Genomic DNA, 24,181 nt, shown 5'->3' with positions numbered 1-24,181 from the left:
GCCATGGCCGCCCTGGTAAGCAATACATATCATGTTGTCCCCAAAAATATACTACAAATTATCTTGTCATTTCAAACTATATATTTTCTTAAACGATTTCTATATTTCCACCCGTATTGTACACGCTCAACAACATAACTTAGCTGATAAGTGAATAAGTTGAATAGACGAACGGGTTGGAAGTCACTCAGATTTCATAATAATACATGCAACTTTGGAACAGCATATTCAAATATTATTATTGTTGTTGTTTATCATTTTAATCGTATTGAGGCATTAATATAAAACCGAAATGAACTGGCAAAAAGTGTTTTGCAAGTGAACCAAACCCGACCTTATAACTATTCTACTCAAACAGTGAGTATTAATAAGAATAAAAATAATTGTAAATTACCTCACTATGAATCTTTGCAATGTGACATGTCAATCCCATTTTCAAAAAAGTGGCCTTCGTGCTGGTAAAATATAGTGGTCCGTGGTTGCTAAAGAGGCCTCCATTAAACATAACATAATATATAATGATAAGAAGCCAAAATGATTAATTATAACCCGTCAAAATAGGATATTTACAAGATATATGTATAATGTTACCAGGAACCAAGAGATAAACCATTGAATTTGGCAGCATGTGAACATCGTGCCTGATATAGGGATTATGATGTGGTCAATAGTTGTAGTCCTTTAGGGAGTGATAGTAGATTAAGAAATTAACTTCCTAAGAGGCTAAGTTGTTCAGAGGGAAAAAACGTGATAGAAAATGTCCGATTTTCAAAAGTATCTTAACTTGAGTTATGAGTGGAGTTATATTGAGATACTCAGCAGACTAAAAGGTAGCGAGTTTTTGGACCTGAATTTCATCACATAGGACTCCAACTTTATTACTGAAAATTTTCTCAAAACTTTAGCTATTTTCATATATTATTTTTGTTCTAGAAAACATAAATCACAACTGTTTGATTTTACATGTTTATTTATTTAATAATTTTTTTAATAGTTTCTAATTTCGAAATCTTAGTAGTATTTGTCAAATTTAGAAATTTATAAATAAAAGCACAATTTAGTGTTTCATTTGTTCACTGTTCAATCAATTTTGTTTAGAAATTGTCTCTATGTACCTAATAATTTCAAGAATATTACTAAAACGGTCTGTCCCATCTTCAACGGGAGGCATCTCTGGAGCACTCTGTAGCCATCCAATATCATCAGAAGACCCACGAACTGTTCGTCGAACGCGCTCAACAAGCCTAAAACATAATATCACATAATCATCAAGTTTCAAATAAAAGTTTTGTTATAACATAACCAGGCTAAAATTTTGAATCTCTACCCTCGAAATATGGGAATCCTACTTCGCGTGGTTGGATCGGGTTGTATGAGTGACCATTCTTCTCCTAACGTCCTTGTTATTTCATCACGAACATCAGGCGCGTTATAGGCTGCATTTAACGATGATTCATCTGAAACTGCAGATAGACTTATATCAGGTCCATTATTACTCAACATTGGTTCTTTGATTTCTATGATTTCCGGGCCATCAAAGGGTCTAGTCACATTGTCCATTTATAAGATAAATCCTTGATTCTTCCCTGTTGATGTTCATAGATCCATAATTGACACAATCTGCTAGAAAACACATACACATACTTAGTTAAAGATAATATATATGACCTAGAGTGGAAGTGAAAAATTAAATACGTAGAGAGAAATCCCAAAATTTTATCTTATTAACTGATAAAAACAGTTAAGTCAGATTCCGTGTACAGAAAATTCTGAGGAAAAATAGTCAAGTTGACTAATCTGTTTCACATTAATCAAATCCAAAAACACCTCGTTGTAGTTCACATTTTGGTTCACAGGACCATATCCAATAATCCTTTAAAATTTTAAGGCTCAAGACGAGCATAAAATAGGGTTCTGAAATCACACTTCTAATTATGTGAAATAATTTGACAATTTTACTAATTTGATTGCATTTTCAAAGCCCAATACAGACCAAAGCAGCAACGATGATAATAATAATAATAATAATAATAATAATAATAATAATAAGTAAAATAACACATATAAAACACAAAAGAAAGTTTTTCTATAAAGAAAGAAAAACAACCAACATTAATGTCTAATGATGTGAAAGGTTTATCCACTAAAAGTGAAGGTTGTGTTTAGAGGTGGCCTCATACATGGAAAATATAAAAATGAATAAGCCAAATCCTTTTTGTTCTAAGGTTTTGATTATTATCGCATGGGTTGTTGCATCTCTCGAGTAATGCTTTGATCAATATGAAGCCAAAGAATGGCTTGATATTAAGTTTTTGATATTTAATGGATTTTTAATGCATTAAACTTAAATTATGACAATGAAAAACTTAAATTTGTGGCAGATTGTTAAGTTTCAGATCCACGACTTGCATATGCACCTGTAAAGATTAATCCAAAAGATGCTGCTGAGGTATTTTGTTTCCTAATTACTAGATATTATTATTAGCTCTTTTAGTTAGCTGCTTACTTTGTAATTATTAATATCTGATTTGATATTTTTTATATACATTATAGGTATCCAAAGGAAATCTGTATCACAGTGCCACATCTGGAGAAATAGCAATATATCGATCTTAATTGCATGCTTCTAAGAAAGGTCTGTATATTGTTGTAAATTATACAAGAAAACAATAGGAAGTAAATATAAAAACTAAATGGGTCATGATAGGGTTTGATATATGTGATGACTGTGATAGATAGAGTGAAGACTGGATAATAGGGATAAGATGGAAGAACGATTGTATTAACGAAAACGTAAAGGTTACAAGTTACAATTGATTCCCGGGCCTAGCCCTATCTCACTGCATAAGCAGGAGCCATGGCAATTCCATATTCAACATAAACATACTCTGTATCTCCCTATTAGCTATTACTACCTATTTATAGAAATATAATTTCACTTGACCCCCTCCTAAAATAGACAAATGACATTTAGAGTAAAACTAGATACGATTCCTATCAATACTCCAATCTTCAAAATAGTCTTGTCCTCAAGACTGGGAACGAGCAGCTGACTTGATAACCAAGCGCAGGCTTCCCCAAGAGCGTTTTCAGGTGGTCGACCCTGCCCATGAACCATCCACAAATGATAGGATCCAATAGTTAACTCAATAACAGAACTTGCAGTCTTGTACCACCAAAGAAAATCTCGTAGTTTTGTAGGAAAGAACGTTCGTCCAAAACTGAGAATTCCCGTTCGTTGTCAGTACTTTCTTGATATCCTGCTTATTCGTCTTATCTAAATCTATTTAAATCGGTAAAGATATCGGTATTTTAGGGCAACAACGCTCTACAAAGATGTTCTCAAACGTAGCACGAAACAGAATCACCATAAGTTGGTCAAAATAACGCTGAGTGAAAACAAGTTTATAGCCCAAAATCGAAATACCAAACTCCAACAAAATCGTACAAACACGATGACAGATGCAAATAATTTGACTTACATAAGGCGTTTTAATAGAATTCGGACCAGGATCGAAAACGAATATTTGAATATGAGTTTTGAGTCGAACTTGAACATGTGCTACGTATTTGGGAACATAGGCGCCATAATTGATTGTAAGTTGTTCAGAACCCGAATCCTTATATTCTGATGAAGGAAGTAACGCATTCAATTAAGGAAACATCATTGATTGTGGTGTAGAAGGCGGTTTAGAATGATGGTGTAACATGTGGAGCAATAACAAGATCCACATCTGAATCGATTAAGGAAGGAAAAGAAGAATTAGGATGTAGTGAGGGCTCGAATGATGCAACCTCCACTGTTGGAAAAATCGCTTCCGATGACAACGGTGAAGATAAAAACAGAGCGATATGTTGAATGTTCCTAAAAAAACAGATCTGGAGAGTATCGGCCAATAACAACTTGCTCCACATAATGGCCCACCCCTATACCGGAGCCCAAAGCCCACCGAAGATCATTCAATATAACCCACTTATCACCTGTCTGCCCCGATTTGGCATGGTCAATTGAATTTTTGGCTGATATAGGTATGACGACAGTTACCTGAGCCACATGTGACGAAGATCTAGAATAAGAACTGATCGATCGCATATTAACCGCGCCAAACACATTGGAAAGTGGAGTATTGATTGGATTTTCAGTTTTGGTGTAACAAGAAATTGGAGTAATATGACCATATGTAGATTCAGATCCAGATAACACCTCGCTGGAAAACCCCAATCCCGACGAAACATCATCTTTTCTCTTCTCCTGTTGCTTCATCCAGTTGAGAAATACCTTTCGGAACTTCACCGATTAAGCTCAATCCTCCTCCAATAACTTCAAGGTGGATTTGATTTCAGTGACATCAGTCTGTAATTGCTTTATTGGAAGCTCATGGGCATCTAATCGATAACTTTGAATTAGGATTTTCATGATGGAACGGAATAAAACGACATGTCACAGGCAGGTCGGACAAATGCTAGGGTTTGATATATGTGATGATTGTGATAGATAGAGTGAAGATCGGATAATAGGGATAAGATGGAAGAACGATTGTATTAACGAAATGTAAAGGTTACAAATTACAATAGATTCCCGGGCCTAGCCCTATCTCACTGCATAAGCAGGAGCCATGGCAATTCCATATTCAACATAAACATACTCTGTATCTCCCTATTAGCTATTACTACCTATTTATAGAAATATTTCACTTGACCCCCTCCTAAAATAAACAAATGACATTTAGAGTAGAAACTAGATACGATTCCTATTAGGTCAACATGAAGGAATCATGGAATTTAACCTTAGGACCCATTAGCTTGAATGGGAACCAACCAATTATTTACTTGGTTTACGAATCATCGCTAACGGTGGCTCTGACGGGTGAACCGTAGGGAAGCCGTTAAGCGAGCTAAAAGATATAAATGCATATGCTTAACCAATTAATTTTATGGAATTAGCTGACGATGGTTACTCATATAATTTCAGGTATGAGGAGATAGGGGATGAAATAACGAGAACGTGAGCGAAAACGGCGAAGAAAACGGAGTTGAAACGAGAAAGATATGAAGAAAACAAGAAAATGAGTACCATGGGCCACGGTCAAAATTGCACAAAATGACAGTTTCCACCGTACCGTGGTATTCTGGGGCACCGTGGAAGCCATTGTGGCCCACGGTGGGTCCGGGAGCTGTAACATCCGTTTTTCTTTGTTTTTAATCCGTTTTTAATTGTCATTTCACATATCTATTATTGGCGAACGACTATGGGCGATCTTGGGGGTTCAATAACATCAACTGTGAGTTGTGTAACCATTGAATACTTGTGTTTGATATGATTACTATAATCAAAGGGATGATGAACCGAATCATGCTCGGCTAATTTCTTTTGTGTTCTCTCCCGAATTGTAAGGTTTTCTATTGAATGTTTGTTAATTGTTTATGCTATATGTGGGAGAGTTACTTGATCTTTTGATTATGTTGCTATGGTTATTGTGAGTTTGATTAGTAATTGTTAGTATAGTGTAATTCGTGTTCTTGACTATCAGTTCTTGATGCCATAGGCAATCGAGATTTATTGGAAGGGAATTAGGGTTGGCTATATAAAACTGATTATCGAGTGACAACCTTGCGTTTTTACAACCCAAGTACTTAGTCCTCTTTTATAACAATCAAACACATACTCACGAACAATGTCTATGTAGTTCATCCCAAAAGTAAAAGTTAACATTATCAATCTTGGAAACCTGAAATCAGGAGTAAGCATTCTTTTTATTGAATCAGTAAAACTCGTGAAATTGTTTTCAGTTCTTTTCGTTAAGCAACAAAAACAAACAAATCTTTGAATTTACTTGCAATTTAGTTTAATTTAATATAGTCAGATTACAAAGCTATCTAGTAACACATTTTTCACAAACTCCTTGTGTTTGGCACCCGCTTACTGCTATCTAATTAGTTGTAATCGGTTTATTTTTGAGTGAGTCTTCGACCTCACGTCAGACTCTGAGTTCACTTGGTTTGAAATGAAAATAAAAGTTTATTGTGAATACTTGCAATTTATAATATTGAAAATAAAGGGTTGACATTCAACTTATGTTCCTGGTTTTATAAATTTGGGTTTAAACTGTCTTAAGCGGAGATCGTTTTAGGAAATGTGCAGTATGTGTAACTTGCAAGTTTTCAAAGGTATATGAAACTTAGATATCAAAGTAGGCCGGTGACTTGTCAGGCATGTGGTTTGGTTTTAGGCTAATACTGAAACTTTGGTTTTTGAGTTGTTAAATATTTTTAAAAAATGTTAAAGTTCGGTTTGGATCGGTTTTAGGTTATACCGAACCAAAAACCGAAACTTTGGTTTTTGAGCTTTTTAAAACTGTTCAGGTTTTTTGGTTGTTAGTTGAGCTTGAAAGTATGGGGTTTAAATTATTTTGTTAATTAATAACTAATTAATTATTAAACACTTGGGGAGTTATAGTTTTATTAAATTCTTATAAATTACTTCATAATAAAAAGTGAAAATGTGTTTATTCGGTTTGGTTTTTTCGGTTTCTATTACATGCAAAACTAAAACCGAACCGTAAATTCGGTTTCTACAGAAACATTAAACCAAATCGTCAATTTTTGTTTCGCTTACAGATGGATTTTTATGGCTTTATGGACACCTTAACTCGATTGCATGTGTATGGGATTCAAGAACAAAGATGAAGGACCATACAGTTGCAGAGATCTGTAGATTGTCTACACCTTAAAAGGAAATGCATCTTACTTTATATGGCTAGAAGCTTCTAATTTTTGGATCTGTGGATACAATACAATTCAGCTCATTTTGGGTTCTCAAATATCCATATGTATAACTCTAATTTTAATTATTATTACACTTTGTAGGTGTCCAACATGTAGAAATTATAAGGTACTTGTATTTTTCATTCACAAGGGCAACATATATTTATTGATCCGCTTATCTTTTCACCTTTATTTTTGCAGCCCCAGTATAAAAAGGTTGCTAGGCTTTTTAATGGAGCCAGTGTTGTTCATACGGGTACTATATTTATGACACAAGTAGATTGTGCGAATAAGGTAACATTACTATTTTTTCATCCTTTCTTTTGGATGTGACATTCTTATTGTTTTATGGGTTAGCAACCAATTCATCGTTTAATCATGTTTGGCAGCCCAGGTAAATACTAAACTCTGTGATCAGTTCTCTGTTAGTTTCTACGCGACACTATATTGGGGTCCACCTTTTAAGTTCGTTAGTGGTGGATGGGATAGAAAAGATGAAAAAAGTGACATTCGTCCTATTGATGATGGAAGAACCCCTATGCGTTTGCTTAAATTGATTAACAAACAATTAGGAATGTATGATTGTTTGAGATAAATATATTATATTAAAATGAGAATAAAAGGTTATTCATTGATGCATCTGCTTGATTTTGTATTTGTTTATTATATAGCTCATATAACCTTGAAGACAAGAAATTTGAAGATGAGAAATTTGAAGATGATCACCTTCATTCAAACGTCTCAGACCCTGGACAAGTTTGCTAAAGAAACATTTACAATTTGAAGTTACATTTTGTAAGAGTTATTAACCTTTTTTATTTGTGAGGTAGATTGCAGAGGCTGTATATGATGTTGAAGAGGCTACATATGTTGTCTTTGATATCATTCTAGATAACAAGGTGAATGCATTTTTGTTACCATTTATGATTATTATTGCATTTGACTGCATTGACTTGTTAAATATTTTTATATCTGTTGACAGATGATTAAACCAGATACTAGAGGTACATTTATAAAGTTCATGGAACTAATGGTGTCTCATCATCCTTCCAATATTTTGTTAACTGAAAGTTCAAATACCCGATTTGAAGTACTAATTAAGCTGTGTGGAGCCTCATTTCGAGCTAAGTTTTACATCAATCAACTTGTATTCCCCTTCCAACCAAAAGCCCTAAGAAATCAGTTTAAAATTAGATTTGTATAGAATATTTCTTTGTGTACATAATACTTCTTTGGTTGTACATAATGTTTCTTTTGATTGTACATAAAATATATATTTTTTTTAATTACAGCCTAGGTTGTAGCAGGTTCAACTACATGGCTTGGTAGAGGCCTTTCATGTGTTTGTGCTCATAGTTGAGAAGATGATTCTCGCCACTCATTTGATTTGACTCTACACATGTCAACTTCTAGATAAAATAATATCATATGTACACATTGTACATTAACTCTATAAAATTTAACATAAAGTAGGTTGTTTTATTTGGGTTTAAACATAACAGGAGGATTGTTTAATGAGGCTGCAAAAAAATTAGGCATTGCTTAGTGGTATGATTTGATAATACTTCTAAAACGGGTTGGTCGATTCGACTAACGGGTCAATTGGATTCTTTATTGTTTATCATTGAGGACAATCTGGAAAGTTGCATTTCATGAAGAAGATTTAACGGGTCTAATTAATGAGTAGTGGAAAGAAATAGATTGGTAGGAAAAAGACCCGTCTATTGATTTTCAGCAAAAATTTCATGTTTTGTTTTGTTTTTTTAGATTTAGCATTGATTATTTATGTTTTGATGACATGGAGGTCTATCATAACAGTGGTGGTGGGTTATAACACATGAGAACTTATTGTAGTTTAGTACACGTAATGGATTTTGATATATTTATTTGGTGTTAATTTTTAGTTTTGATGCAGAAATCATCTCCATATCTTTTTAGAAAGCAGGAAGGTGATAGGTTCATCTGAGAATATTATTTTGTTGTAGTTGGTGTTAATATCACATTCACGCTTATTTAGATGTTAGGACCTTGAAGCAGGTTCCAGCTTGCTTTTGTGAGTATTTTGCAGTAATTTTAATTATTTGTACACTTTTTTAAGTTACAATCAAGTTCTTGATGGTATTTGGATTTGGGTTCCATAAAGTTATAGTAAATTTTTTCAATTCTAGTTTTTTTCAGATCCGTTGGTTGATTACTTGATCCACAACAAATATTAACTATCATAATTGTACATGCTTTGAGAACAATCAACTATGGGCTGAAGAGTTGATTCGAATGTCAGCTTAGTGTTTAAGCTATGGTTTTTTTCTGGGTACCTACTTTTCTTTTCATACGTGTTCTTGAATTCCTTTCATCATTCGCCGTTTACTTGACTGCTACCTAGTTAATTTTGTACGGTTGAAGAATCGCATTAACTGTCGGCTTACTACTTAATGTATGATTATTCGGTATATAATTTATTGGTGTTTTTGGCTTGTAAATTTTAATTATATGCTTATGTTAGGAATTCATTAGATTTTTTTCATAAGTTGTTTGAATGTCAGGAGGCTATACCAGTCCATATAACATTCAGATTAATAGTTAACTCCAGATATTATCTCGGCCTCCACTTTAAAAGTTCATGTCCTGATCAAACCTTTATTGATAACATGATTGTGTCCGGACCTAAACTGTTTCAACTCGAATTTACCAATACTATCAATACTAATTTGATAAATGAACGAATAAATTATTTTGTTTTAATTAAATGAACGAACACGATGAGTTTTTAGAAACTATTTTTTATTCTGATTTTGAACTAATGGCCGGTAAAAGAATAGAGCGTTTGGTGAACCTTTCAGCGAAAAGTTCGTTTATGTTTATTTAATAAACGAGCAAATATTAACTAAATTTCTAGTTCATTTGATTAAAAATTAATGTAACTGTGTTCATTTTGTTCGTTCATATATGTTTGTACGTTTATGTTTGTATATTGTTCTTCCATATAAGTTCGTTTAATACATATAACTATTAAGTTTTATAGTTTTTAAAATAGATAGATAGCTATTTTTTTCCATACAAAGATCCGAATGTTCGGTGAACCATGAAAAAGGAATTGCAAACCGATTAAATACAAAAACTTAAATAAAACCGTGTGACACGTGGACTAAAAGCTATTATATATATATAGGGAAAAGATCCGATACAATAATGTCTTAACGTACAATACGTACTTTAATCCATTTTTTTACGAATTCGATCCATGAAATCACATCCAAACATCTTGGAATCGTCAATACATACTCAATTAATCATTGGTACACCGAAAAAACAGTTTTGGATGGTTAATCGATCAATTTTTCACCTTTTTCACGAAAACCGTTTTGAGTGTTTTCTGAGCGTATTAGTTTTTTGTGAGCGTTTTCTAAGCGTTTTTTGGGTTTTGCCTTTGTTTTTGCCTTTGAGCGTCTCGCGTACCTATCATATGTTAAGGCATTAGCGTACAGTAACTGCACCGTATATATATATATATATATATACGGTGCAGTTACTATATATATAAGGGTTCAAATAAAAATTAAGGGTTTCCTAGGAATGGTAAAAACCAACAGATTTTTGACATGTGGCGTTACAAATTATGGTGAAAGAACAATTCTAGAAACTATGTCTGTTATAATGGTGAAAGAGTAATTATAAGAAACTATTTTGGTTTTTGGTAATTTTATATCTCAACCATTGATTAACATGATCTAATGGCTATGATTTATTTTCTAGTATATATAGGAAACTACTTATTTTTAGGATAACTCTCCCCTATATATATAGTAAGGATCCTAAGAAAACCATTTGAAAATTGAAAACTTTGAAAACCATTTTGAACCACTAAAAAGTCTCTACAAAAATATTTAAAAAATCATAAAAAAACAATAATTTAAAAAAGTAAAAAAACCAAAATTTTTTTATTTCATTCCGGTTTCATAAAAAAAAATTCTTATTGTACACATGTTTATAATTTCATTGAATCTCTAGTTACGTAATGTACACATATGTACATTATCATTTACCTAAAATTGTGCATATGTGTATAAAAAACATGTATAAAATTAAAAAAATAAGTATTATACATATGTGTATAATTTTGTTAAACCGATATTTTTTTTTCAAAATTTTTATTGTTTTTATAAAACCGGGACGAAAAATAAATTTTCTTTTATCTCGTAGCTCTATCCTATATACAAACACTTATTTTTTTTCTCAATTTTACACACTTAGAAAATTATATAGATCATCGAATAATCCCTCTCTAAAAATAGAGGGCCACAATTGCTTTTATCAAATTTTCGTATTTAAAGAGATTCCAACGGGGGAAGGTTTTAGGTGTTTTCTTTGTTCCATACTGTGACACCCGGCTAAAAATTAGCCTAAACCGCGACTAATATAATCTCAATTAGTAATAAAGTTTCATCATTATGAGAAAAATCTTCTTTATTAGTGATCTAGACGTTTCAAAGTCAACAAAAAGTGCAAAAAACGCCACGTAAAAGAGCCTGACGTGGAATAACCTCAGGTAACGAGTCAAAAAGTAAATAACTCCTTAAAAGGGCTAAATGATCTCGAAAAATTAAAATATATTAAAGTAGTCGAGGCAATGTATAAACTTAATAATGAAAACCCGAATCGCAAATATTGCAAAATAAGTAACCGAGTGTTGGTGGACGACCCGGTGAGGACCCAACGTCAACTATTTCCAAAAATATAGTTTATTAGGCTTGTATTATCTAGAATCCAATTTCGTTCAAATTCTAACAAAAATTATAGAAACGGGTATCGTTTGATTAGCTAAAATTCGTTAAACGTTAAAACAGAAACTTAATATTACTGTTTAAATACCCATTAACCAACCCAACCCAAAACCATCCCACCCCTTGTTTTCTCAAAACCAATGGCCAACCCACCACACATGTCACATGAAATGATTGTCATAATTATTACCATAACACTTGGAAGGCTTCATTTGTTGACAACACACTCATCCAATGTTTGCAAGCTTCTAGAATATCATGTGTTGTAACCACCACCACCACTCATCTTTCAACCTACCTTACACATCACCCCTCCGATCATTACATCTTCTAGAAACATGGTGTGTTGTACCATTCCCATCCACACACCTTTCACCCCTAATCATTACTCATCACCCTACTCATCTTTCTTTCTCTCTATAAAACCCACAACACACAAACACATTTTACACACCACTAAATTACAAACACACACTTACAATCAAATCATAATCAAGAGTCATGAAAATGATCAATTAGGAGGAAGATCATAACACTCACACCCACTACACTCTCAATCTTTTCTTTAGATCTTCAAGAACACAAGTAAGTTTTGTTTATGAGTTGATTTCTTAGGTTAACTATGTTAAATTAGGTGTTCTTGAGTTAAGATTGAGCTTGAAAGTTTAAAATTATGGATGTGGTAGGTGTGTATGTATGAACCATGGGTATGTGTGTATTTGTTGGTGGAAGGATTAAATCCACTTACACATGCATACATTCAACTTAAAGATCATACATTGGTTGTTATGTTTGATATTAGGTGTTGTTAATCTCTTGAATATTTGAGATGAACTTGAAAGAAATTGATGTTAGGGTTTGTTGTTGGAATGAAATGTTAATTGATTATTGATTATTAGCTTGGTAGAAATGACTTAGTTTAATGGAAAATTGTTGTTATAAATGTACAAAACAAGGATATGTTCATAATTGTAAATTTAGGGATTTTTGGGTTTTGGATTAATTAGGGAATTTAGACAGATTGTTAAATTAAGAAATGATATGGAATAAGCTAATTGAAAATAAGATAGGATATATGCTAGAATCAATAGTTGGTATTTGATAATTAGCAAAGATTGTTAAAGTTGCTAATTAAGGAACCTTTAATATAAGAAAAGTTGAAATTTGGATTTTGATGTGAATACTTGTGATGAATGTGATTAATATGTGATTAATAACAACTTTGAACTAATATAGGGTGCATGATTAGAAACATGGATTAGTTAACACCTTGGTTAAAATGGACAACAACTTACTATATAAGGAAACTTTGTTGAATGATAAATTTAAAGACCAAAATTGGATAGAACACTTAGGATGCATGAAACCCTATTAAACTAATTGAATGAATTAAACTTAGAATTGTACTTAATCAAAGTGGGAAGATTGAATTAGATAGAATTATCAAAAATAAAAAGTTACTATAATATGAAACTTTGTTAGTTAAACACTTGGGAAATTCATAATTTGGTTGGTTAATGAAGTACTTGAAGTTATACATAAATGATATGATGATTTGAACCTGGACATTTAGGTATTAATATGATATTTGTTCATATAAAAATAACAAAACTTGATTAGTAACATTATTAATAAACTTAGAATATGAACTAGAAATTTGAATATTGGGTTAAACGTGTCTTGTGAAATGATTTGATCAAAACTGAAATTTATGGTGAATTATGTGTTATTATATGTGTGATTAGTTCATAAGATGATTAGTGTAGACTTGTTCAATTTATTTGACTTGTCGGTAACGTTAACGGTCGAAAAATCGGCTTTTTAAACGAACCGACACAACTCTTAGGGACTATTTTAGAACAGCCCTTAAAGTTATAAAATACTCATATATAAGATAAGATAATATATGGGAAAAGGACAAGATGATAAAACTTAGTCCTAAACGGTTCGTGTCGTGAAAATCGACACGAAAACATTAAAAAGTTGCTATTTTAAGAAAATATTAACAAAATTGAAAATAATATATTTTCACAAGTTAACTTATAAAACTTGATTAATATATATGTAACAAGTATTTTACATGATTTATAAGTTACATTTTAAACGAAAAACCGAAACGGTTCATTTTAAACATAAAACCAACAAAACCGACGAAACCGACAAGAATTATGAAAAATAACAGATTAATATTTCTTAAAACTTTCCAGCAACTGAAACTTAAAATACATTATATATTTTAGTTAACCTAATTAGTTATTTAATAGTTAACGGGAAAGCGAACTATTTGTACTCGTTAACATTATATGAACTTAATTGCTTATGTGTTTGTGCGGACACTAGATTAAGATTAATAAACTAAAAGGATTTTATATAAAAACTAAAACGAAGTTTTTATTAACAAAACGTTTACTAATATAGGACACTGAATTTTGGAACGAAAAGCTACAAGCCGTGAGTTTTTCTATGGAACCCCCTCGATTTTTAACTGGAATTATTTTCAAATCGATATTTAATTGTGTTTTGCAGAAAAGCATGTTCATTAATACATATGGATTTCATTGATGTTGTAAAGGCATTTTATTTTACCAACCGTTTCAAACCCGGGATGAGTCTAGTTGGCTAAATAGAGGTTTACCCTAGAAAGAGGCACAAAAATATGGGTAGATGTATCGGGGTGACGCCTCCCACTTCCATCGCGTTGGGTTAAAAGTGGGTATATTTTGAGTCTGGTATGTATCGTGTTATCAACTATGATATTCATACGTAATGTTGTATTCTTTGCTCGTCTACAACAACACGATTTGTTTAATAAATAAAATGCCTATTGTTTTGGTGATGTAATGACGGTAGATCATTACACACGGTTTGGTGTTATAATGGTGGTAAGCCATTATACACGGATATTTTGGATATAATTCGGGGTGTAGTGACGATTACACACAAATTGATATTTGATTTAATCATTATATGGATGTTGTTTTCGATTCATATATATATATATATATATATAATATGGACTATTTTGTTATAAAGGGAAACTCACCAACACATCGTGTTGACCGTTATTTTAATATGCTTTTCAGGTCATTAAAATGAAGTATGGAAGCTTCGCGAAGAGCTCAGGAATATAGTGGCGTGTGTTTGAATGAAAAATGTTGACTTTATGTTGAACTTGTAGTGTGAATAATAATCATGTAATATGACACGTGTAATGACTCTGATGGTTAAATAAAGTTCAACTTTCATTATAAATGTATACTTAATTGTGATTGGCTGACAGGGCGTCTGTCACCACCCGAATGATTTGATCAAAGTCTTCCGCTGTTTAAATTAAGGTTTTCGGGGTATGACAGAAGTTGGTATCAGAGCCAATAGTTATAGTGAATTAGAAATTTTGGGTAAATATTTCCAAACTATAACTCGTATATTCAAACACACGGTTTTCCCTCCTCACGAAGCAAAGGTATAATCAAGTAAATGATTATATTGTTTTTTTAATAAATAAATAAATAAAATAATAATAATAAATATATAAATAAATGAATGAAAATAGTAATAATAATAGGTAAATAAATAAATAAAGTTGTAAAGTTTAAAGTTAAAGTTTTATATATATATATATATATATATATATATATATATATATATATATTAATTACTATCTATTACTTAGTACATATTATGTTACATGTCACAAAGGCTTAGTTCACACACTATTATCAAGATTCGCAACATCGACAGTAGGTCGAAGGACCGCCCCCAACGACCTCTGTTGTACCATCAATCGTGCACTGCGTCAGTGCCTTTTATGTGAATCTTAATATTCCTTTTAGAGAATTTATAGAGCCTAGTTCCCACTAACATTAGGACCATATTTCATCTTCCTACGTTAGATCTTGTTGAAATCATTGAGGATGAGGATGCGAACATATCTCCAGATTCTCATGATGCTTAACTCCGTTATTAATATTGTTGTTGTTTTAATTCTTAGAACTTATTTATGGAATACTTGGACTTCTAGTAACTCCCTTTTATTACTCTAGTTAGATATCCTATAGCTTAGATATTTTGGTAAGGAAAAATTTGAAAACTTGTGATTGGTGCTGATACGTATTCACACCTATTTAGCAGTTATTTTAGTAACTCTAAACAAGTACGATAATTTTCCATTATCACGATGATCTTTTGGGTTGATTTATTGATTATTATGTGGTTGTGAATATTTCCTATATTTATTCACACACCTTCAATAATTAATAATGACCTTTGTCTATTTCTGCTATTCAAAAATAATAGAAATGACAATAAACCACCCAAATTAAGACAAACATCTGCCATTAGAAGATCTAAGTTAACAACCTACTTTGAAAAATTAGTTCAATATGTCATGCAATACATTAACGCTACATTGAAGCAACAAAGACGTAATGCAAGTGAAGACACTAGCAATAGAACTATTATTTGAAATCCACTAGGAAGAATAAGATTGAAGGTATCTGTGATGATTCCAAGAGTTATTATAACCCAATAGTATACACTGAGTAGAACATTAGGTAACTAAGAAATTCGATAGATAGCGATAAGCAAACCCAATGCTAAACAAGGAATTTAGTAGCTAGCAATAAGCAAACCCGATATTGTTTTGATAAATGAACGACACACCCAAAAAGGATTGTCTCAAATTCAAAAATTAAAATGCTAGAGGAAGATCCATGAAAACCCTTAAGAATTCACTTAGTTATCATTGAATAACCATTATGTTCTTGTACCTGTTAATACTAGATCCGGGTTAAGTTTGATCTCCAAACGATTAGGGCTATCTCTTGCTAGAATACCAATCGACTTAGATAAAAGGTATTCATTAAGTTATTTATGGAAAACCGCTATAGTAATCCGTGACTGTAATCTTTCGATAGAAACCCATAACCTCCGTAATGATCTATATACCTATTAAATTAGACAACCTTGATATAGGCATAGGCTAATTATCCGAAAATCATGCTAAGATCGTGGGTTCAAAAAGACTGGTACGTTTACCACTCGCCAGTGGTTAACTCTAGCAATCCATGGTGATTAGTGTGATACCGAATTGATGATTGTTACCAAGACACACGAATTATTACACGAAGAATACCCTACACCTTGAGATATGCCTACAATTCAAGTTTATGTAGAATTTTTCCCCTTAGCTTTTCCTAGATAATTTCCATCAAGACACTTCAAGTTTAGACTAGATCTTGTACAAGATGACGCACCGATATCTAGATATCCGTACAGATTGGCGTCATTAGATAAACAAAATCTATTCAAACAACTCCAAGAACTGGAACTGAACAAACTTACCATTAAAATTCGATACCCATTATCAAGAATCAAGGATTTAATTGATCAGTTGCAAGGACCTGATCTATACCCGAATATCGAATTACTAACTAGATATCAATAGAAGAAGACCTTCTAAAGACATTTAGAAACACGATAAGACCGTTATAAGTGTGTAAGTCATAACCAGTCATATTGACAAATAAGTCGTAATGTTCCTAAATCTCATGAATAGGATATGCAAATCCTACTTTGATTACATAAGCATATTTATTCACAAACCATTAAAATTCATGAACAACACTTTTTGAGAATAGTTAAAGGTAGAAATTCTCTAAGTATGATTTATGGATTTGGGAAATTCATTTTGTTGGACACATAATCAGTAAGAAAGGTATACATGTAAGGATTGAAGCAATTGAGTATTGGGAAACACCAAGGTCTCCTAACGACGTGCGACAATTTTTAGGCCTTACTAAGAATTATTGGAGATGTGTAATTAAGATTAGCTTGACCTATAATGACATTAACCCAAAAGGATAAGAAATATGCCTGACACAATAAGATAAGAGGAAACTTCTCAATTACTTAGTAAAAGATGGTTTAGTGCACATATCTTGCCCCTCCCAGAAGGAGCACATAGATTTGTAGTGATTGTGATGTTTTACGTTTAGGCCTTGTATGCATTCTTATGCAGAAAGACAAAAGATGATGGGCTATGCATCATGATAACTCAATTTGCACAAGAAGCATTATACAACTCACATTTTTAAGCTAGGAGTTGACGTTTTTACTCTTAAGACTTGAAGAAACCCCCTTTATAGAACAAAGTATACACCAACCATAATGGTTTTCTATGTGTTGTAGATCAAATGGAATTCAAAATGGGGCAGCCCATTGAAGTAGAAAGAATCAATAATTACAATTGCGATATTTGTTACCATGCTGGTAAATTGAATATTGTAGCTGATGATTCAGTATAAAAGAAAAGCCTTCACATATATGTACGATGGGATTAACGTTACAAACAAGTCTTACAACTCAGATTGGAAAAGTACAAGGCAAAGCCTTGAAGAAAGAGAAATCTAAAACTGATTGGATAAAGTTTAGATGCCTCGATATGAAAATTTATGTGAATTAGTATTAGACGAAAGCATAAGTCTAAATGCTTAATTCATCATAGATTTCATAAATAAAATCCCACAAACACCTAAGTAAGCACGACACTCTCTAGGTAATAACAAAACAATTAGTTCATTCTCTAACCATTAGGAAAACGATAAGATGGAGAAAATAATTGATTCCTAACGGAAAGAATGCTAGAGTAATCTTTTAAGGTAAATTGACAATTATGGTTCCGGAACATAATTGTGAATTTACAGGTGCATTTGAACTCTCATAGAACTTTCTATGTCAAGGATCGGGTTAACTCTCCAAGATTCTATGAATACTCGCCTACCATTTAGCTTATTTTCTTTAAGCAATCATCTTCCAGCATTACAATTCCTCTATTGGGAGCCTTATATGGAAATAGAATTTTTCAACCATCACATTACTAAGCTAAGCTAGAGGGAAGTTGAGTCTTCATTATATTGGACTCCTTCGAAATCGCCAATCGAGTTGGTCCAATTGTGTGTAGGCTCGAATTACCTCCGAAAATTAGTAGAATAAGTAACACGTTCCATGTATTAAATTTAAGGAAATATCTAGTCATTCCTATCAACAAGAGTCCATGTGGACATCATGATTCGATTCATAGAAGAACCTGCATAAGTTATGAATAATAACATTCATAAGCTTAGGCGAAATTTAATCAAGTTAGTCAAAGTCAAGTGGAATACAAGACTTGGTCCTGAGTTCACTTGAAAATATCTACAACAAATGAAAACATTATAACTTCATCTATCTCTGGTAAGATCAGACTCGAGTACTACCTCCAAAATTTTCGAGACAAAAATTCTTAAAGGAGGGGAGAATGTGACGCCCGGCTAAAAATTAGCCTAAACCGCGACTAATATAATCTCGATTAGCAATAAAACTCATCATTATGAGAAAAATATTCTTTATTAGTGATCTAGACGTTTCAAAGTCAACAAAAAAAGAAAATATCGCCACGTAACGAACCTGACATGGAATAACCTCGGGTAACGAGTTAAAAAGTAAATAAATCCTTAAAGGGGCTAAATGATCTTGAAAAATTAAAATACATATTTAAGTAGTCGAAACAATGTATAAACTTAATATTAGAAAGCCTGAATCGCAAAAATTGCAAAATAAGTAACCGAGTGTCGGTGGACGACCCAGTAAGGATCCAACGTCAACTATTTCCAAAAATTAGTTTCTTAGGCTTGTATTATCCAGAATCCAATTTCGTTCAAAGTCTGAAAAAAATTATTAAAAACGGGTATCGTTTGATTAGCTAAAATTTTTTAGACGTTAAAACGGAAACTTAAGATTATTGTTTAAATACCCATTAACCAACCCAACCCAAAACCGTCCACCACTAGTTTTCTCAGAAACAATGGCCAACCCACCACACATGTCACATGTAATGATTGCCATAATCATTACCATGACACTTAGAAGGCTTCATTTGTTGATAATACACCCATCAAATGATTGAAAGCTTCTAGAATCTCATGTGTTGTAACCACCACCACTCATCTTTCAACCTACCTTAGACATCACCCTTCCAATCATTACATCTTCTAGAAACACGGTGTGTTGTACCATTCACATCCACACACCTTTCACCCCTAATCATTACTCATCACCCTACTCATCTTTCTTTCTCTCTATAAAACTCACAACACACACACACACACATTTTACACACCACTAAATTACAAACACACACTTACAATCAAATCATAATCAAGAGTCATGAAAATGATCAACTAGGAGGAAGATCATCACATTCACGCCCACTACACTCTCAATCTTATCTTTAGATCTTTAAGAACACAAGTAAGTTTTGTTTATGAGATGATTTCTTGGGTTAACTATGTTAAATTAGGTGTTCTTGAGTTAAGATTGAGCTTGAAAGTTTGAAATTATGGATGTGGTAGGTGTGTATGTATAAACCGTAGGTATGTATGTATGTGTTGGTGGAAGGATTAAACCCACTTACACATGCATACATTCATCTTAAAGATCATACATTGGTCGTTATGTTTGATATTAGGTGTTGTTAATCACTTGAATATTTGAGATGAACTTGAAAGAAATTGATGTTAGGGTTTGTTGTTGGAAAGAAATGTTAATTTATTATTGATTATTAGCTTGGTAGAAATGACTTGGTTTAATGGAAAATTGTTGTTAGAAATGAACAAAACAAGGATATGTTCATAATTGTAAATTTGGGGATTTTTGGGTTTTGGATTAATTAGGGAATTTGGATGGATTGTTGAATTAAGAAATGATATGGAATAAACTAATTTAAAATAAGATAGGATATACGATAGAATCAATACTTAGTATTTGATGATTAACAAAGATTGTTAAAGTTGCTAATTAAGGAAACTTTAATTTAAGAAAAATTGAAATTTGGATTTTGATGTGAATACTTGTGATGAATGTGATCAATATGTGATTAATAACAACTTTGAACTAAGATAGGGTGCATGATTAGAAGCATGGATTAGTTAACACCTTGGTTAAAATGGACAACAACTTACTATATAAGGAAACTTTGTTGAATGATAAATTGAAAGAACAAAATGGGATAGAACACTTACGATGCATGAAACCCTATTAAACTAATTGAATGAATTAAACTTAGACTTGTACTTAATCAAAGTGGGAAGATTGAATTAGATAGAATTATCAAAAATTAAAAGTTACAATAACATGAAACTTTGTTAGTTAAACAATTGGGAAATTCATAATTTGGTTGGTTAATGAACTACTTGAACTTATACATAAATGATATGATTATTTGAACCTGGACATTTTTGTATTAATATGATATTTTTTCATATAAAAATAACAAAACTTGATTAGTAACATTATTAATAAACTTAGAATATGAACTAGAAACTTGAAAATTGGGTTAAACGTGTCTCGTGAAATGATTTGATCAAAACTTGAATTTATGGTGAATTATGTCTTATTATATGTGTGATTAGTTCATAGGATGATTAGTGTAGACTTGTTCAACTTAGTTGACTTGTCGGTAACGTTAACGATCGAAAAATCGGCTTTTTAAACGAACCGACACAACTCTTAGGGACTATTTTAGAACAGGCCCTAAAGTTATAAAATACTCATATATAACATAAGATAATATATGTGAAAAGGACAAGATGATAAAACTTAGTCCTAAACGGTTCGTGTCGCAAAAACCGACACGAAAGCGTTAAAAAGTTGCTATTTTAAGAAAATATTAAAAAAATGAAAATAATATATTTTCACAAGTTAACTTAGAAAACTTGATTAATATATATGTAACAAGTATTTTATATGATTTATAAGTTACATTTTAAACGAAAAACCGAAACAGTTCATTTTAAACATAAAATCGACAAAACCGACGAAACCGACAAGAATTATGAAAAGTAAAAAGATTAATATTTTCTTAAAACTTTCCAGCAACTGAAACTTAAAATATATTTTTTTAGTTAATTGTCATAGTTATTTAATAGTTAACGGGAAACCGAACTATGTGTACTCGTTAACATTATAAAAACTTAATTGCTTATGTGCTTGTGTGGACACTAGATTAAGATTAATAAACTAAAAAGGATTTTATATAAAAACTAAAACCAAGTTTTTTATTAACAAAACGTTTACTAATATCGGACACGGGATTTTGGAACAAAAAGCTACAAGCCGTGAGTTTCTCTATGAAACCCCCCTCGATTTTTAACTAGAATTATTTTCAAATCGACAATTAATTGTGTTTTGGGTAAATCCATATTTGTTTAATACGTACGGATTTCATTGATGTTGTAAAATCATTTTATTTTAAAAACTCTGTCAAACCCGTGATGAGTCTAGTTGGCTAAATAACGGTTAACCCTAGAAAGGGGCACATAAATATGGGTAGATCTATCGGGATGACGTCTCTCACTTCCATCGCGTTGGGTTAAAAGTGGGTATATTTTGAGTCTGCTATGTATCGTGTTATCAACTATGATAGTCATACGTAATGTTGTATTCTTTGCTCGTTTACAACAGCACGATTTATTTAAGAAATATAATGCCTATTGTTGGTGATGTAATGACGGTAGATCATTACACACGGTTTGGTGTTATAATGGTGGTAAGCCATTATACACGGATATTTTGGATATAATTCAGGGTGTAGTGACGATTATACACGAATTGATATCGGATTTAATCATTATATGGATGTTGTTTTCGATTCATATATATATATATATATATATATATATATATATATATATATATAGAGAGAGAGAGAGAGAGAGAGAGAGAGAGACTATTTTGTTATAAAGAGAAACTCACCAACACATCGTGTTGACTGTTATAATATGCTTTTTAGGTAATTAAAATGAAGTATGGAAGCTTCGCGAAGACCTAGGGAAAATAGTGGCGTGTGTTTAAATGAAAAATGTTGACTTTATGTTGAACTTGTAGTTTGAATAATAATCGTGTGATATGACACGTGTAATGACTCTGATGGTTAAATAAAGTTCAACTTTTATTATAAATGTATGCTTAATTGTGATTGGCTGAAACGGCGTTTGTCACCACCCGAATGACTTAGTCAAAGTCTTTCGCTGTTTAAATTATGGTTTTCGGGGTGTAACACATACTCTATATTCTACAGAAAATATAAGATTAAAGGTTTCAGTGTGAATGTTCTAACAAAAGAACTAAAAATCACTAAATTTGAAGGGGAGAAAGAGGAGGAGGGGGGGGGGGGGGGAGGGTATGTTCTAGAGCTCTAATTGATGGAATTCTTACGGCATTTTTTCACACTATCCAACTCATGTCCTCTTCGTCCATTGTTTATGGGCACCGTAACTTCACTTGTAACCTAAGGTTCTTTTTATTTTTTATTTTTTTTGTTAACATCCTTATGGTATTTTTCACTATCTAGCTGGTCTAAGTAGAAGTCGGATAATTCTTGGAACAATTCCGTATTATATTGTTGAATTCGACAATATTGTCTACTTGTTTGTTTTTGGTTAATAGGTAGGCATGGCGAAAGAAAGATAAAAAATGTTAAAGGAATATGAATGGCAAAATGACTGATTTATAAAGGAAGATATAATTTTCTGAATTTGAAACTAAACATAAACACCGACAAATTGTATGCGATATCGTTCATGTTGCAGACAAAAACTAAAGGGATATGTATATAAGCAATTCTTATCCCTAAATTCTAATGAATAATAGAGGTAGATTACCAAGATCCTAAACAAAACCAACCCATAATTATATATGGTTCATCATTTAATTCATTCTTATGAACGATCTAATTCAAATCTTTAACACAATAAAATAAGAACATCGAACCCTAACCATGAGATGATGGATTCTCTTACCGCGAACAAGCACGGATCTTGAACAACAACAAGGTAGATTTCAAATGCAGCGGGATTTGTATGAATTGAGATGATTTTCGGATAATTTATGTAGAACTAATGAGAGAAGGATCAAATATGTTGCTCCATAATCGGACTATTTTGTAGAATTAATGGGTGAAAAAAATTTAGAGATCTGTAGATGTATTTGTTTTTGACAAGGTGGTGGTTAAATTGCATGTTGATTTAAATTAAATGAAACTATTAATAGATTCAAAGGTATATAACATAAGGACTTTATTTATAATAAAGATTATTAACAAGTCTCATATATAATTCATTTATTTGTTTATTTATAATGGATTGTATCGTTTCTGTAGGGGTATGGTACTAAACCCGGTTTTACGACCCTAAATTTATTATGTTTGGCTTATTTTATTATATGGACTAATACAATGTTATTGGGCTGAGGGGGTTTTGTGGAGGTAACCCTAACTGGGTTAGGCCCATTAGGGTACCATGATGGTGGCCATGAGACTCTCTATATAAGGAGGTCTCCACCTCCTTATTAAAGGGTCATGCTCAATAAGAGCCACCACCACTTTTTTGTGTCTGTAAACAAGAGATCCTCAGTATTTCTTAGCAGTCACCTCCACACCCTCGAAAAACCATTGCAGGTCTCAAGCAGCCGGAGAAGAAGACCAAGACGTGGTTCGTTCATCTCGAAAATCCGTGGAAACATCGTCATGGATCAGGTCAGATTCATTTCGTGCTTCGACATTGGCGCCATCCGTGGGACGGCAACGAACTACCATTCGA

At 32.3% G+C, this 24,181-nt stretch overlaps 1 protein-coding gene across 1 annotated transcript in view; it reads right to left on the bottom strand.

Annotated features, from left to right (window-relative positions):
• LOC143624500 (uncharacterized) overlaps positions 1 to 23,546 on the bottom strand; it is a 57,134-nt gene extending 33,588 nt beyond the window's left edge. Inside the window, exons 1-5 of the mRNA XM_077095132.1 lie at positions 23,384 to 23,546; positions 1,328 to 1,620; positions 1,116 to 1,244; positions 592 to 641; positions 395 to 492 (exon numbers count right to left, since the gene is read on the bottom strand). Coding sequence (XP_076951247.1) covers positions 395 to 492; positions 592 to 641; positions 1,116 to 1,244; positions 1,328 to 1,560 — 510 coding nt within the window. The 5' untranslated portion in view covers positions 1,561 to 1,620; positions 23,384 to 23,546. The remainder of the gene's footprint in view (positions 1 to 394; positions 493 to 591; positions 642 to 1,115; positions 1,245 to 1,327; positions 1,621 to 23,383) is intronic.
• Between the last annotated feature and the right edge of the window lie 635 nt (positions 23,547 to 24,181).

The sequence above is a fragment of the Bidens hawaiensis genome, unplaced genomic scaffold, assembly GCF_021521415.1.
Source record: "Bidens hawaiensis isolate Kalapana, Puna unplaced genomic scaffold, B.hawaiensis_p1.1 tig00003822_1, whole genome shotgun sequence".
Lineage (NCBI taxonomy): Eukaryota > Viridiplantae > Streptophyta > Magnoliopsida > Asterales > Asteraceae > Bidens > Bidens hawaiensis.
The sequence above is the reverse complement of the archived record's forward strand: the minus strand, read 5'-3'. Positions and strand labels throughout refer to the sequence as shown.